The sequence below is a fragment of the Nipponia nippon genome, unplaced genomic scaffold, assembly GCF_047370975.1.
Source record: "Nipponia nippon isolate SJK-2023a ecotype South Korea unplaced genomic scaffold, ASM4737097v1 scaffold_2, whole genome shotgun sequence".
Taxonomy (NCBI): Eukaryota; Metazoa; Chordata; class Aves; order Pelecaniformes; family Threskiornithidae; genus Nipponia; species Nipponia nippon.
Genome location: NW_028262336.1, coordinates 57549895 through 57567196, shown reverse-complemented (window position 1 = coordinate 57567196; position 17302 = coordinate 57549895). Strand labels below are relative to the sequence as shown.

General features: G+C 47.2%; 1 protein-coding gene across 3 annotated transcripts; it reads left to right on the top strand.

The window, feature by feature from the left end:
* Positions 1 to 3891: 3891 nt before the first annotated feature.
* LOC104019309 (regucalcin) lies at positions 3892 to 17246 on the top strand. Of its 3 annotated transcripts, none has more exons than XM_087758471.1 (7): positions 3892 to 4048; positions 5101 to 5265; positions 8122 to 8304; positions 9600 to 9815; positions 11329 to 11460; positions 15990 to 16144; positions 16889 to 17246. In XM_087758471.1, exons 2-7 carry the CDS (start codon positions 5103 to 5105, stop codon positions 16937 to 16939), a joined length of 900 nt encoding a protein of 299 aa, XP_087614597.1. In that variant the 5' UTR covers positions 3892 to 4048; positions 5101 to 5102; the 3' UTR covers positions 16940 to 17246. The 3 variants fall into 3 exon arrangements, with proteins under 3 accessions (XP_087614597.1, XP_087614596.1, XP_087614598.1); XM_087758470.1 differs by lacking the exon at positions 3892 to 4048 and adding an exon at positions 4391 to 4491; XM_087758472.1 differs by lacking the exon at positions 3892 to 4048 and adding an exon at positions 4935 to 4957.
* Positions 17247 to 17302: the final 56 nt, after the last annotated feature.

Sequence of the window (17302 nt, the reverse complement as noted above, 5' to 3'; positions counted from 1 at the left end):
AAGTACTTCCCCTCCTTAAAACTGGTGGCTCAGCCATTGTTCTGTTATCTCCTCTAAAATGTAGTAGGAGCATTGCCTAACCCTCTCCCTTCTGATCATTCCTTCTACAACAAGCCAGCCCTCTCTCCTGGCTTCAGGAAGTACAGAGGCCAAAAGCTGGATAAGCCAGGTGATGCGGATATCCACAAGCAAGTTGTAGTTTACACTCGTTAGGAATGGCTAATCCAGAAAACAGACTTCTCTCTAATTGTCTTGTTGAACATGCTAAATGTTCAGTCACCCCAATCCTGCAGTTGATTTGAAGTTAGCTTCGGATTTGGGCCTGAAGAAGGGCTTGAGTGCCTGAAAGCTGCAAACACTGAAAGCACTGTTGCTAAGTCAGCTGCTTGAATGAAAGATGCTGCCTTTCCCTGAAGTCCTGGCTCCCTTGCACGGCCTCTGTTGTGGCTATAATTTTGCAGCTGCCGTAGCACATATCAATGCTGTTTTTTTTTTATCCCGAGGCAAGCAAAATGCAAATCTGGGTCACGTGGGGTACAAAGAGCAGAAAAGTAAGGCATTAATGAAAAATGTCTTGGCCGTGCTCCACTGAAGAACGCTTTCTGAAGCGCCCTGTTCCCCAGCTGCTCTGAGCGCAGAGCAGAGGGCTGGCAAGGCAGCCGCTGGGCACGCGAGCTTTGCGAGGCAGCTGAAGGTGGCAGAGAAGGACCCCTTGCAGGTGCTCCCGTGAGAAGGACGTTGGCGGTGTGCGTGTGACGGTGTGAGGGGTGTTCGTGAAACACTTGAGAAGCTGGCTGCACTGGGAAGGGTCACACGTTTGCTTAGAGCACTACGTTCTTAGGTGCGAGATGCTTTTTCATGAGACCGTGGCCAGTATAAAAGAAATGATGGCAAAAGAAGTCTGCGTAATAAACTGTAATAAATAGAGGCTACTGTTGCTGGTTCTGTGAGAGAAACTGCACTTTTAAGGCTAAATGCTTCAATATGACTTCACGGTAATTTGGTGCAATCCTTTTTAGAAAAGATTCCCTGTTTGAGATTCTTAATCCGTTCTGCATTAACTTCTGTGACAGTGTGACAGCAATGGGTGTTAGACTTGATGAAACATATAAATTAATCGATGGGCACGAGTCTGCTGTTTAACACCCTTGTGCCACCTTCTCCCAAGGAGACATTTGCAAAGCAGGAAGATGGTGTACTTTGGCAAATGTTCCAACTGTATGAGTATTTAAATACATGACTGTGACAATCCAGACTAGTAAACAGTTGAGACTTCTCAGCAGTTTGATCTCTCCTGGACCTACTTGTCACTTACTAACAAATAAAAGCTTGATCCGGACACACAAGTCAATTCCAAGAACTATACTTGGCTGAAAACCAGTGCGCGGCAGCGCCAACTCTTGCTTTCCAGCCAACTGATGGCAGTGACTGATCTTACATTTCTACCCCTGCTCTTGCTTGGTGTTGGGATTTTTGTTTTGGTTTGTTTTGGATTCCCCTCCCCCCCCCCAAAAAAATGTATTATCTGTATTACCTGCTAGTGGTAAATTGTAAATTCCCATGTGTTCACTATGGTTGCCCTAATGGATGTAACAGCAGGGCAGGCTTACACTGAGGTAGTGGCTCTTTAGGCTCCAGCGCCCTTGGCGCAGTCCCCGCTCTCGGCTGCACCTTGCCCCGCTGCAGAGGAGGCCTGACAGACTCCCTTTGTGCGGCGCGGTGCTCGGGGCAGCTGTAAGGTGTCTGATACACGGCACTTGCACTTTGTACCAGGCATGGATAAGGCCTACAGCCCTCCCACCTTCAAGCAGGGAGGAGGACTAACATAGAAGTAAAACGAGAAGACTAAAGGTGAAAGAAGAAAGATGAAGATGGCTCTAAAGATGAAGAAATGACAGGATCAGGCTCATAAAAGGAAAGAACAACAACTGCAACCTTCCAGGAACCAGCATAAGCAAAAATTGGTTTCTTTTTATAACCCCTGAAATCGTCCAGCATCCCTTCTTGCCTGCAGTCCTTACGGGTGGGGGGATTTTTCCAGCTCTGTGGCATATGGGCTGTTCTCCACAACTGCTCAGCATTTCCTGACTGGCGAGAAGGGTAATGGGTGATGGCAGGCTCAGGGAACCTGCAGCCTGGGTGAGGGCTGTGGCTTCACCTTACAGGACCTCCTGTGTCACAGATCTACTCCTTATGCTCTTCGTGGTTGTGATAATAAGATTCCCCTTCCCCTGCTCCCTGCAAAGCAGGAGGAGTGAGCGTGGAACGTGCCCTACCGCGTGGAATAAACGCTGAGCCACCAGCCACCTCCTTTGGAAGCCGCGGACGTGCTGTGTGTGCTCCCTGTCGCGCAGCTTTGGAGGCCACGGAGCAGACATTGTGGCTGCGATGCAGCAGTGGGAGGTTCCCGGCGGGCAAGCCACGTGGCAGCACCCCCTTTGGCAGCCATCTCTTCTGCGCTCTCCTCTCCCATGGTGAACTTGTACTGGCAGAAAAACTCAGGTGATACTCTCTGCGAAGGGACCGCCCCCATGAATTTCTCCTGCTCTACCTTTCGGCAAGCCTGGATTAGCCATTACAGAAAAGACGAAGCAGGAGTACTGTCCCGTGTAACTAGAGATCGAAGTTCAAAATCTTTGGCACTTCGGAAGAAGACCAGAGTCTGTGCTGTAACCCAGCGCTCGCAGAAGCTGTTAATTTTCTCCCAAGGTGTGTGCCAACACACAGCTTGTTTTGATGCCTCCAAACCATGCTGGCAAATGCCTAAGTCAGCAAGGAGCAGAGAGACTGGCCAGGTGGGTTGAGCATGCGAGTTATCTCCCGCTGCTGAATTCAGTACGCTGTTGCGTTGGCCACGTATCCCAAGCGGCCTCGTAGTGTGCAAGGACAACGGGAGTGCAGGAAATGTGGTTGAGCTTTGTAAAAAGCGATAATTGTACTTCACTGTACTTCATGAGTTCTTTGCATACATTCATTTTTTTAAACCTCTGGATCTTCCTTCCTTGTTGTAAAATGTATGAAAGAAAGAGAGTTGTGGCACTTTTTTTCTGGATGTTTGTTTTCTGTGTTGGCAGTCGCTAATAATTTGCTTGCCTCAGGTCTGAGACGAAATCCTGCTGTTTGTTGTACGACACCGCTGTAGGGGCAGAAAGAGAAAATTCAATGCTAAGCACTGAAGTAATGCTATGCAAGCCTGTAAAATAAAAGCCTAACTGCCCAGGTAAGGTGACAGTAAGTTAATAAATATCACGTCAGTAGTCCACGCCTGCATGAAACACGTGTTGGTAAGGACATGTAGCCCATGAACTTTCCAAATATACCACTACGAGAAAAAAAAGTGACCAAATGAAGTCTGGGGTGTGAGCACCCGCTGTATGAATAAAGGTGACCCATTAAAAATGCTTGACAGGCGATAATTGCCAATAGGAAGGTGTATGATAAAGAACAGAGGAAATCTGTGCCGGGAGCTGTGAGGGGGCTGCCTGGTAAAGGAGCCCGGTGGGTGCTGTGCAATCGCTGGTGCGCAGCGCTGGGCCGTGCCCCTCGAATAAAGGGGCTGCTCCAAGTGCCAGCTGGAAACAAGAGCCTGGCGGGGGGAGAGGCGGGTTTTGGAGCAGCCAAGTTAATGCTGGTTCGTGGGGACATGGTGGCGGGTCAGCCTGCGCCCACCTGCTGCACCCCGAGTTGCCAGGAGGACACATGAGACACCGAGCAGTGAGACCGAAGTGATTTTTATATCGCGGCTCCCTCCAGGGATGACTGAATCCAAGCCCAAGGGTAGTTTGTCATGGGGTGCTGGAGGGGGGAGCTGGCACTTAGGAAGCGCCTTCTGCTTTACGGCTGGAGGCTCGGCAGCATGGAGACAGGCAGGCGCGGCAGAGAACTGCGCGGGGAGATGCTGCTGCTAGCCGCTCGCCTCACGCCTTCGGAAGTTTTTGAAGCAAAGGGAGCGAAGGAGGGCACGGCGCGCTGAAGGCCCTGCGTTTCTGGATAAGCAGGGAAACGCTGCAGGAGCTGTGGAGAACGGTCCCTGGCGCTGGGAGTCAGGGTGAGGCCCCGCGGGTGCCGAAACCAGGCCTGTCGGAATCCGGCCTCTCCAGGGAGCCGAGAAACTGGGCCCCCGCGGGGAGAAATCTCTTCTCCCTCTTCTCCCCCCCGCCGCTGCCGGAGGGGGAGCCGAGCCCCCCAGCCCCAGCAGCCGCTCCTGCCCGCTACCTGCGCCGGCCTCGCAGCGCCGCACGGAGAGGGGCCGGGGCCGGGGCCGGGGCCGGGGCGGCAGGGCGAGATGGCCGCCGCTCCCCCGCGGCGCAGGACGGGCCCGGGCGGGGCGGGGGGCCCGTCCCAGCCGCGCCCGCCCGCCCCCGGCGAGGGCACCCGAGGCCCGGCCGGCGCCGGCCCCTGAGGCCGGCGGAGCGTGGCCGCCTCCCGTCTCCCCTCCCCGCTATAAGAGTGGCGGCGGGCCGGGAGCTCGGGCTGCGCTGCTGGAAGCAGGTAGGGCGGGCGGGCTGCGGGCGTTGCATTGTTATTACTCTTTTCTCTTCATGCGCATTTAAATCACAACGTCCCACGCACGGCAGCGATGCCGCCGCGGGCCCTGCGCCTGAGCAGGCGGGCGGGCCTCTCCCTCCCGGGCCCGGCGCCAACCCGCACCCCACCGATTTATCTTTTTCCTCTCTTATATTATTTCCCCCCCCCCGCCCCTTTTTTCCCCCCAAACGTGCCGGCAGGCCGGGCTGCGGGCCGACCCGCGGGGTGCCCGGCGCGGCGCCCCGCCGGCCCCAGGCGCCCTCCCGCCTCCGCGCCGGGCCGGGCCGGGCCGCGCTGCCCGCGGGCTGCGGCAGGGAGGAGCTGGGGAGGGAAACACGCGCTGGGGACGTGTGAGAGCCCTTAACGAGGACGAAGCGGGCGATCGGTGCAAGCAGGACAAATAAACGCTGTTGTTCCGTGCTCTGTACAGGTAAAACCCCTCTGGGTTGAAAATGCGGCTCTGAAGGGGCCGCCGGCACCGGTACAGGCTCGCAGCCTCCAGGTCCGGGTGTTGGTTTCATACGCGCTTGCTCTTGGGAGACGTAGGTAAAACCGGAATGCTTCTCCTCGCAGGCATGTCATCCGTTCAGATCGAGTGCGTCGCCAGGGAGGGCTGCAGGATTGGGGAGTCGCCCGTCTGGGACGAGAAGGAGAGCGCGCTCCTCTGCGTGGACATCACGGGCAGAAAGGTGTGCCGGTGGAGCTGGGTCACCAAGCAAGTGCAGGCCATCTCTGTGGGTAAGGAGCGGCTCGGAAGGCGCTCTGCTGAACGCAAGAGTCGGGCGTTCTGACTTCGTACGGCGTCCCGACTTCGTACGGCGTCCCTGCCTGCCCAGCACGGGCAGGACTCCTGCGGTGATGAGGCTGCGTCCCTCAGCAGCTGCATGGTGCTCATCTTCTGGAGGCTTTTCCCTAAAACCTGACTTTCCTAGGCCGAGGAGGATACTGGAGCTTGTCCTGTGCACTGACACTAGATACGGGCCAGCCTTAGTCCTGAGGACTTTTCTTATGATTTTGTGCCATTGGGTTATATTTTATTGACTTCTCCTTCCTCTAAGTTGTTCACAACTTGCTCTCTTTTGCTCCCTCTTTGTCCCAGAGGTAGAGTTCTGCTGTTGACAGCTGTGGGAGTTTTGTTACTGATTTGAATGAGTAATGCCCATAACATTTTCTTTATTGGAAGTATATTTCCCATAATGATTTAAAAAGATATATTTTTTTTAAGGTAACAGTGTCACTAAGTAGAGTCTCAATAGTTTGAGTATTCATTCCAGGAAGGAAGAGATGTGCTGACTCTCATAAAGAAAGAGTTGCAGATTTACTTCTGGATGTGATAACGTAAATATTTGTCTGTTTGAAGGCAGCTGCTTAAGTGGTTTAAGTACTTGGATTTATTACTTCCTCGTGTTCAGTAACATTTGGTGAAAATCACTTGCTTTTGCCCACCCATAAGCTGTTCATGTTATTCACAGTAAATTGATCTGGGCTTGTCTGCTCTTCAGATTACTGTAGTTACTAGTTTTATGATGACAGAAGGCCTGATATTAATTTTGGAAACTTATTTCCTCTTACCTTAGCTGAGGGAGTGTGCTTCTGCCTACCCCACAGCTGGGCCCTACTCTTAAAGGTGTGATCTTCTACATGTGGTCTCTCTGGAGATGTTGAAGGAATAGTAGCTGAAGTAGCTACTCCTTTTCTTTTTCTTTTTTTTTTTTTTTACTTCCTTCTGTTTCCTCTGTTTGGTAATAAAATAGTTGTAATTCATAGCTGTGCCTTTGGGAATACCGTGATTAAAAGACCAAAAAAAGACCCAAACACTGCCACGTGATTAAAATAGCAGGTTGATGTCCAAAGTGGAAACTGAGAGAGAAATTACTCATTACTGAAGCTTGTAGAGAATTACAACTCCACACTTAGCAACAACTTCAAATGCCCTTTTCAACTCACACAGGGAAAGCGCCACTACGTACATAACTGTGCCCGGGGGGAGACCTTACGGTCAGTTTTCTGTTCGGCGTAAAATGGTGTTGCAAATAAATCAGTTCCTGTGGATGCTGCTTAACGAAGCCCTCTGGGGTGGCTGCGGGCTGAGCTGGGTGCAAGGGCTAATACAGCCTGTGCTGTATCTGTGCGGTGAACAGTAGGGTGGCTGCGTCCGTCTGGCTAGTCTGATACCGCTTTCCCCTAGTCTGATACCCCTTTCCCCTGAGGCGCTTTGTCGGGAAGCCATGGGGCCGTTCTTGTGGCTGTAGGGGCACTGGGGGGGGGGGGGGGGACCGCCACCTCCAGGGGCAGGCAGGCAGGGGTATACAGGCTGCTGTCCTTGGGGGCTGCTCCCCCATGGTGGGAGGGAGGCCCGGGGGGCTGCCTGGGTGGAAGGGCTCCTGTGGGCCATGGCCCCAGGTGTTTTGCTGGGAAAACAAATGGCAAGTCGTGTTCCCACACTGCTGGCAAAGCCCTTGCTGCTGCTGCAGGCAGAGAAACACTTTTATTGGCGTGGCTACTGGCAGTCGGGAGAGCAGCAAAAGGACTTCTTTTGGCGGGTGCCGTGCATGGCTGGGAGGACTCTGCCAGCCTCTCTGTGCTGGCAGGGGAAGGAGAAGTGGCATCCACTCGCCCAGCGTGGATGGGCCCAGACCACCAGCAGCCTCGGTCACACGCCTCCAGGTGAAGCCGTTGCTCGAGTTGAACTTGCAATCAGCGGTGCATCTCGGGTGTTGGGGGCAAATAGCATGGGGATTTCTGGCATGGTGGTACCACTGCTGGGGCTGCAAAGGGAAGGGGCACCCTGGGCCAAGCGCAAGCAGCCAGAAAGGAGCAGCTCCTCTTGGCAGCTGTTCTTTTTTACTAATTCCTTTATAATAACCTGCAATTGAGGTTTTACTGCATAATAGCTCAAATGAGTGTAAACTAACCATGAAGCATTTACTAATTCTCTGTTTTGCTTTAACTCTTGGAAAGCTCTGCCACTCCTTGGTGTGTTTTTGGTGCTGCTGAAGGCATGTCTGAACTGCACGGCAGAGTGTGGTGCAGGGCTGTGGCTCTCCTGCCCAGCGTGACCTGTCCCCGTGCAGAGATACTCTCTGTCTCCATCAGTTACGACTGAACGGTCATGCAGGACTGATTTACCCGGGAGCTGTGCTAAACAAACACAGTTGCTCCAGAGCTCTTGTGGCAATTGATTTTTCCCTTGGGGAGGGGGGAACCCACACAGTAACCTGTTGTAAAAAGCATACATGCCTGTATCTGTCCCCCTTTTTATGTTTTCGTTTTTTTTTTTTTTTAAAGCACCTAGCAGAACTAGGTGCTGGTAACAATTATCACTCCTGGGAGTGGTGGTAATACTCAAGTTCCCTGAGCTTATATGTCCCAAACTGGTGATTCTCTTCATAGCAACTTTCTGTATGCATTAAGTATGCCCTCTTCATGTGAAAGAATCTATGTCTATATATTTAAACATCAGTTTTATTGGTAGAAAAGTAGGTTGTTTCTTTTGCCTGTGGTCTCACTGAGTTCAGTGTGACTGCTGTGTGTCTAAAGTGAAAAGAAATGTCTCTCCATAGCACATCCTTTTCCATTTCACCTTGTTTCTAGACGCTCCTGTGAGCTCCGTGGCTCTCCGAAAATCTGGGGATTACGTCATCACCCTGGGAACCAGGTTTGCTGCTTTGAAATGGAAGGAGCAGCTGGTAACCACCATTGCTCAGGTGGACAAGGATAAACCAAACAACCGATTCAACGATGGGAAGGTGGATCCTGCAGGGAGGTATTTTGCAGGTACGCTGCAGGCGGTTCCTTCTTTCTGCTGCGCTGTTAGGTTTTGGTGACAGTATGCAGTGATCAGTTGTAGATGCAGCAAGTGTTTGTTCATAGTTAAATGGTGGGGATTTTTTTTTTGTTGTCTTTGGAAAGAGTTTAATCCCATATACAAATCTATTTGTATCACCTGGACACCATCTAATCAGGACTATTTTTTTTTTAAAAAGGCCCACCATTCAGAGCCTGTCTAGTTTAAGACACTGGCCTTGCCTCCCCTCTGTTGGCATGCTTGTTTTGAATACTGGCAGAGTGCCAATAGAAGATACTTTTCCAGTGAGAAATTTATGGTATTGTGGGGTTTGTTATTCATAAATCAGAATTTATAGATGATATTTCTAAAAACTATGTGACTATTCAGCCTGGAGAAAAGAAAGCTCAGGGGGATCTTATCCATATGTAGAAGTACCTGATGAGGGGGGAGTAAAGAAGAGAGAGCCAGGCTTTGCTCGGTGTTGCGCAGTGATAGGACCAGAGACAATGGGCACAAACAGAAATTCTGTTTAAATGTAAGAAAACTCTTTACTGAGGATGACCAAACAGTGGAACAGGTTGTCCAGGGAGGCTGTGGAGTCTCCATCCATGGAGATGCTCAAGACACAACGCTGCCCTGAGCAACCTGTGGTGGTTGACCCTGCTCTGAGCAGGGGGTGGGCCGAGATGATCTCCAGAAGTGCCCTCCAGCCTCAGCCATCCCGTGATCCTGTCCTCCTGGTTTTTAAGACACCATTCTGTGCATCTGCCCTGTAGCTGAGTCCCCCGGCTTACCTTAACTTGCTTTTACCCAGCCTTTCAAGAGCCAGTCTCAGCTGCCAACTTGGAAGCACAATGATGAGATTTGTTTTTGAAAAGGCTTTAGTAAGACTCGTTCTGAGGGAGGAGAAATTTTTTTTTCCAGTCTCTCTGCTATACAAGACATTAAGATTTGTGGGAAGTTAAATGCTGACCACACCTTTCATAATATTTGAATGACTGAATAAATCATTTAGCAGAAACCACGCTGCATGCCATTTCTGCCACAGTTCAACAAAAAACTCAAAGGCTGTGTTTTGTCATCTTCTGCTAAAAGCAAGGACTTTTGAAATCTACCTTTCTCTTTTGCTTTTGACTCGGTTTCTGCCCCAAATTTCTGAAGCCCCTGCACTGCTCCCCTCTACATGGGCAGTGTGGTCATCATCATAGCAAGGGGCTGCCACCAAACCTGGAGGAGAGCCCATTCACTCTGAACCTGCTTTCTCCCCTTTGGCTCTGCACAGGTACGATGGCTGAGGAGATTCGACCGGCCGTGCTGGAAAGACACCAGGGCTCTCTGTATACGCTCTTCTCCGACCTCTCAGTAGTGAAGCACTTTGATCAGGTGGACATTTCTAATGGGCTGGACTGGTCGCTGGATCACAAAACTTTCTTTTACATTGACAGCTTGTCCTACTCGGTGGATGCCTTTGATTATGATCTCCAAACTGGAAAAATTGGTATGAATCATTCTATTCTAAAATAATCGTTTGTGCCTAAAGATTGTGACGTTTGTTTCCGCTCTGGTTATTATGCAGAGATGATCAGAGCTTTGGGAGCGCTTCTTCAGAAACCTCTTTAGAACAAAACAACAGAAGCCATATTAACATTCATCTGCGCCTGCGTAGGCTCCTAGCTCAAACTACTCAGAGCCTGTTGGTAATATTATAAAGTACTTAAATTGCGTGACGGAGTTTGAGTACTAATCTGGACTGCTGTTACTAAACACAACACATATCTGATCTTGCTGTGTAAAAAGGGCAAAGCGTTTCTTGTATGGCTAGATTTCTGTGGTTGCGTGTTTCTTATTCCTGACAGCACAGGCAAAGTAACAGAAAAGCTTGTAGTCTTGTGCAAAGCCTCTGCTAGCTTCTCTAGATTTTTTTTCACCTTGTTTTGTTTTTTAAAATGTAAGCTCTCAGATGAAGATTCTGCAGACAGAGCTAAGCAACAACTGGAAAGCAGTAACTCAAAACTCTTCTTCCTTCATTTATTCAAAACAAAACAACCCCTTCAGGGCTTCTACAAGCTTGGGCAAAAGAAAAATTCCAGTGAGTCGGACTAATAATTTGCTTTTGAGTACACGGACTGCAGTATTTTGCTTTAAAAGAACCCAGTCAATTTGATATTTAGTTTTAAAACTGTGAGTTTAAAGTCTTTTCAGGTGTAGCATCTTGTCCCAATATCTCTCTGCTATGGTTTACAATTTAATTTTTCTTAAGGAAGTAGGGTGGTTCTCCTCTCTCTCACCCGTGCTCACTCGCTCTCTTTCTGAGGGCAATCTGGCATTCCCCAGGAGCAGAAAGGAAACTCATTAAAAATATTGCTACATATGAGAAACATTGAAGTTGTCAGAGCATAAAATAAACAATGTTGGAAAGTTGGTTTTAATTTTCTTCAATAACAGTGGATAAAAGTTCAGATAGAGTTGTTTGTTTTTAGGTTGACAGTATGCCTTTGAAGTTGATGCGTTTCCTAACTCTGTGTTTATATAAACTCTCAGTTTATATATCTGAAGGTCAGTTTTGTGTTGGAACAGTGATTATTGGCACGTTCCAGCAATCTGTTTGAAAAGTCTCCAGTTCTCTGACTGGAAGCAACCCATACTTGAAGTGATCCAAACTGCTTTTAGAACAAGTAATTAATTTTCTGAATATATATAACATTAATGTATTCAGTTATTCGTTTAATATTGTAAGTAGGGAGCATGAGTGTTGCCCTAGAAAAGAACACCAGAAAAAAGGATTATACTTTCAATGGGTAGAGACTGATCTACAGGCTTTCACGCTGAGAAACAGCTGTCTCGGGAAACAAACAGGGCAGCAGACACGATCTATTTCTTTTGTACCAAAGAACTCAGGACTTAAGCACAGCTTTTGAAAATAATAGTACGAATAACTCCGCTGGGCTGTGACTGATAAAAATTTTAACAACTATCTCAGTTAGTTTTGTTGTGGTTTTTCTACCCTGCAGGCAACCGTAGGAGTGTATACAGACTGGAAAAAGAGGAAAGCATTCCTGATGGGATGTGCATTGATACAGAAGGCAAACTCTGGGTAGCTTGTTACGATGGTGGGAGAGTGATTCGTCTTGACCCTGAGACAGGTAAGTCCTTGCAAAGGGTGGACTGGAATTCTGTGGGTTTTTTTAAAAAAAAAAAAGAAGAAATAAAAGCAAAGAATGAGAGGTGTTTTTTTCCCTTCACAGAAATGGTATATCTGCTCTTTTTAAAACCTTGCCTTTTTTTTTTTTAAAGTAATTATACATCCCTGCTCTCAAAAGTTAGCTTTGTAAATAAGTCTCCTTTGTTCCCAGTCTCTGTTGTGTTGGAAAAGGTAAAGTTGCTGAGGGGATTACCATTGTACTTGCAAGTTGTTTGAATTAGCATCGTTTTGCATCCTCCGAACTTAAGATCAGCATTTATCTTACTGATAAATGATGTGGAAGAAAATGAATAAGGCACGAAATGGCAAAGATGACATAAGCGATTTTTTTGTCTTGTTTCTTCAGCATAGTGCATTATTTTGAGCAGCCTACTGAGGTTAATACAAGTCCCATGACACTGATGCCAGCAGCATTTTTTTATTGCTGAAAATTCCTTATGATAAATTTTGCAATTGAAATAATAAAAAATATTTAATGAATTCCACAGCATTTTATTATTCCCATGGTAACATCTTGGGTGTGCCCATTGTCTGAGCCTGTTGTTCATTGCTACTCTCATTTGGACTTTGGTGGTCTGCCAAGCCTGGTTTAGTCTGGGTAGAAAACACTTGTGAAGCACTTCAGAGAGACTGAACCACACTGTCTGCAAGGGGCCAGTGGATGAGAATGGGAGCGTGATTTTGACAAATCCCAGACAGCACAGATTTGCATAATGCAGCATAGGAGCGACAGCACTGTGTTGCATCTGGGGTCTCTTGAACCCAGATCCAGCCCTAACAGAAGTCTTGGGGTTTTGTGGGGCTGCAGATTTGGGGATGCCAGCGTCCCTTGACGCGTGCCTCCCCTGCAGCACACAGCAGACCCTAGCACACACGTGTACCAGGCGGGTCAGGCTGCAGCCTCTCTTCTGACTCCGATGGAACCTCTTAGCTGAGGCTCAGGCTGTGCTCTTCCCCTCACCTTTTGATTTGTACCCATCCAAGGTCTTGCCAACCTGCAGGACTTCCTCCTGTCCTGCAGAGTCTGCACCCCAACCCTAGGAGGAGGAAGCTCCAGCTAGGAGATCCCAGCAGCTCTGGGACCTGTTTCTGGTCCCACGTCCTCCCCCTTTGGTGGGCAGAGCACTCCCTGGTGACCTCTGCCAGCCCTTTGAATACCCTGCTGGAGCAGTGGACTCTACCATTTTTCCTCTCTGGTTTGCTGTTTCTACCTTTTTCCTCCCTGGCCTTCACCTTCTTCCTTTTTTCACTTGTTTTCCCATTTCTCCTCCCTTTTGGAGGTGTTTTCTTAAGGGAAAGCTAATGGGAATAGTGTCCGTAAGCAGGTGCATAGGGAGACTGTAGGAATAGGGAAAGCAGAGTACATATCCCTAATGGATTCCCAGCTTTCAACTATGCTCAGCTCAGGGTCTTTCAGAGCTGGATGTGATTTTGATATATCAGCAACTGCCAATGGATTTTCAGGTTTCGGTGAACTTGTTCTGTCTCCCCTCCCCCAAGTAGAACTCCCAGCACCCGCAGCAAACAGCAGCAGGAATTTTCACAGGTTAAGTGTCCATGTCAAAAAGAGCCACCTTCTTTGGGAATTTCTTATGCTTATCTGCCCTCTCTGCACTATCATTTTAAAGTAATATCTAAAATCTGCAATTTTCTGAATTCTCAGTGAATTGTAATTATTTAGGGAGATAACCCAGAGAGGTTTGAGGAGAGCTCCATGAAAGCCTCTCTTTTAATTCACAACAGCTATTAAGTGTGCCTTGAATGACTGTCAGCCAGTTGCAGATACATCCACTGATAAAGAGCTCACCAAAAGCATGGGAGGGATTTTCAGGTTTCACCGATACCAAAGCTTGGACTGCGTTTTTAGGGGAATGGATGAGGAAACTTGTCTGTTTGGCATCTTTTCTAAGTGAAGGTTTTGAGGTTCAGGGTGAAGTGGCTTTTCAGGTCTAGGCTTCTGTAGCCTAGGTAGCTGCTGCCTGTAGGTTCAGGATGTGCTGCAAGGAGAGGCTGTGATGACTGATCCCATGGGCTTTGCAAAGGCCTTGCAAGGGATGTCTAACTTGTACGTTACCAAGTCTTATCTTGCCTTCCAGTCACTTAATGACCTGCTAGTTTTCTGCAATTGCGTCTTTTAATTAGGAATTAAATATTTTCCAGTTCTTCCTAATGAATGTATTTTATATCCTTTGATTGTACAGGGTCTAAAAGTTTTGCTAAGTTTCTCTCTTCTACGGATACCAAGCATAGATGAATACTTCAGAGGGATTTCAGAGCATTCAGGTGCAGATTTTTTTTTCATCTTCGGGAAGACATTGCTCATCTTAGAGCTTTGTAAACAATATCTTCTGGGCCATTATCTGCTGAATCCACTCTGCAAGTACAGTCAGGGTCTCTTCCCTTGTCTCTGGGGCTCATGCTTTTCCTACAGTGCATGTTTTCTCCCTTTGAATGCCCTCCCCACTCTTTTCTCTGAGACTTGGTGTCAGCTAGTTTCTAGGGTGGCCTCTCGAGCATTTTATAAGCCACCATGTAGCCATGTAATCCTTCCACTGCCAGCTGACTGGATAACCACAAAGTGCTGCTAAAGCCAGGTGGCAGGAGCATTGTCTTGGGACTCATGTTGGTCCTTGTCACTCCCAGGCAACAGACAGGACTTCTTCTCTCCCAATTTTCTAAGTATTTTGAAAAATCTGCTCTTCTTAGGGAATTAACAGGTAACCAGACATGCAAATAATCTCTGACAATCTAAATGCCATTACACTGATTTTTTTTTTTTAAACTTTAATTTTTACTTTGGTCATTGTGGGTCAAAGTGTGTGCCAAATAAGCTTATTATACAGCCCCAGGAATCCCAGAGTGCTGAAACTTCCCTGGCTATTGCATACAAGAGGCTCTTTCACCACTGCTCACTTGCTGTTTTCTTTTATTTATTTTGGGATTAAAAGATGGTTTAAAAGTATCCAGCCCTCGTGTCAGGGTTTTTGGTGAAACAAAGGCAATTCCCTCTCAGTCTCGTGTTCTGGATGTACTGGTTACATCCATACGAGCAAGTCAAATGGATCAGCAAATGTCCTTTAGTCCTGCACTGTACGACATACTGTAGCTTATTTTCCACAGCAAGGCTGTCTTCCCACACCAACACAGAGCCCAGACTGTCTCTGGGGAGCAGCATACCCAACTAGGTGGGCCAAAATTGTGTCAGGACTACACCAACGGCTTAATAATGTGTCTCTGCTTTTGCCTGTTCCTGTGTCTTGCTTGGTGTTGTGGTACAGGTGGAGCCATTTGGTCTGTGCTTTTGTCAGTTCATTGCAGAGTTTCAAGGGACCAAGGCACAGCTTGTTGGGTGAGGGGAAAGGTTTTCGAGCACATAAAAAGGAATATAGGTGCTTGCTTTGATAAACACCTCCTGCGAAATGGTGCCCCACTCTGAAGTTGACCAAAAACTTCTCATAGGTGTTAAGTGGGCCAAACTTTCCACTTTTTCTTTCCCCTTGTAGGGTTCCCAACATCAAAGTTACTCTACTGCTATTTCAACATATCGCTAAGCAGTTAGTTACTGTAAGGGGACCAAGCCCTTTACACAGGCAGATGAGGGGCCAGGGAAACTACGTATTTTGTAAGGAGATGCTTGTGCTCTTTCTGGAAAGAGAAATTCGACTGTAGCTAAATAAAACAGGCTTGATGGGTATAAGCACTTATTGCCCAGAATTAGGAGGAATTTTAGAAAAATCTGCTGTAAGGTGTCTCACCAACCTTCTGGTTAAGGCTGGAAGCGATCTGTTTACTACTGTCATTAGGATGGTAGCTAGTTGTTGGTATAATAAATGCTTAATATTATTTATGGTAGTGCTAGTTTCTTGTAAACTTCAGACATGTCCCATGAACCCTATTTTATGCAAGCTTGATTTGAAAGACTATTGAAATTTCAGGAAAAACTTCTAGGAATTGATCTTCCTTAACTGCAGGCAGTAGAGGTGTAGCACGAGTTACGCCTTGGTAGAGCTGCACGAAGTCTGCTCGCTCCAGGCTTCCTTTGTAGTTACAAGCAGAAAAGTCAGCAGGTCTAGGGCATGATTCATGTGACCCATTTTAGGGAGGAATTGTAGCCCATTTCCATTGACTGCACGGGCGGCCTAGATGAAGAGCTCAGATACAGATGTCTGTGCTGTGGATATTAGCATTTAATTAGAGGACAGGCTGGGATTGGGGGTGGGTGGGATTTGTTTGTGACAACCGAGACTGAAACTTGTCAAACAATGCACCGTCAACAACGCGGTTTACAGAAGCCTGGTTTCTCCCTGTTACGGTGCTCATCGGTATGCTGAAACTCGGCATGAGACCTTCCTTTGCCCTGGTACCTGCTTTTGTGGAACACCTGTCTCCACGCTGGTTGTTCACAATAATCTGTTTAAATATCCAGTGGTAAGTAGACGAACAGGAAAGGGGATACATGTTTTTCTCCAGGAAAAAGACTCCAGACTGTGAAACTTCCTGTTGACAAGACAACTTCCTGCTGCTTCGGAGGAAAGGATTATTCAGAAATGTATGTGACTTCTGCCAGTGACGGGATGGATAAAGAGTGGCTTTCACGGCAACCGCAGGCTGGCGGGATTTTCAAGGTGAATGATATTTTTTCCTGTCGTTTTAGAAGGCCGTTTTTTCCCTCCTGCGTTTTTCAGGTAGCAAACCAGTTGGAGTGGTGGGAAGCAGGAAAAGGGTGGTTGGTAGAACATCAGTCATATATGTTAAGCTATTGTTGGTATTTTTGGATCCTGTTGCAGGACGAGAAAGTTAAATGTATTCAGAGATTTGAAAATACTTTTGGGTTTAAAATTTGTAGCAATGCTGATACTGCAGATTTTCTATGCCATCACCTCTTTCTACTTCTCTCTCTCTCAACACAGTTTGAGTTTTCTATTTATTATGGAAAGAATGTGTAAATACGTCTGTGTCTTAATCAATGTCAGATAAAAGCATTTGCTTTTATTTTCCTTCTAGTTAGATATGACTAAATTATCTTTAAAAATTTGTCACTTTGGCATTTGTTTTAAAGCCCTGCTCTTCCATATGTGTGCATACTGAAGGTTACATTGCGAACTCCATAATTAAGGCTTAGTAGTATCTGAGAAGAGGCTTTTGGGGAACGGACTCTGGCCTGCGATTACTGAGCTTTAGGGAAAGAGCACGGGTTGAAGCTCCTGGCTGTGATGAGCTGCTGTGTGCAAAATATAGGAGGATGTCAAGTTGGAGGACACAGTCCTTTTCTAAATTAAAGCATGTCTAGTTGTGAAAGAAAAGCAAGTGTCTGATAGTGGTGAATTATTGCACTAATCTTTTTTTTTTTTTTCTCTCTGTCTTAATAGATAACAGGGCTAGGGGTGAAAGGAGTCCCACCGTATCCATTTGCAGGTTAAAGATACGCTCTTCAGAACGGATTAGAGAGGACTGATGTAAGCAAGACAAATCGGAAGGTCTTATTCTGGTGTTCAGCATCTTTTGCTTTGAAACCATAACACAATTATAGTATCTCATCAGGAAAGGATGAAAAACTACAGAAATAAATGGAATATTTTAAAACTGATCTTTTTTTTTTCCCCTTTAAACTCTATTATTTTAAATATCTGATGGTGCTTTTTCTGTTGTGCTGAAAAGATGCTCACCCTAATAAACTACTGAATACTGTAACTTTCTTTTATGATTAAATAATGTTTTAATATCTTTTCTTTTTAGTGTTTATTCTCCCATCTCATTTGCAACTTATGCTATATTCATTTATT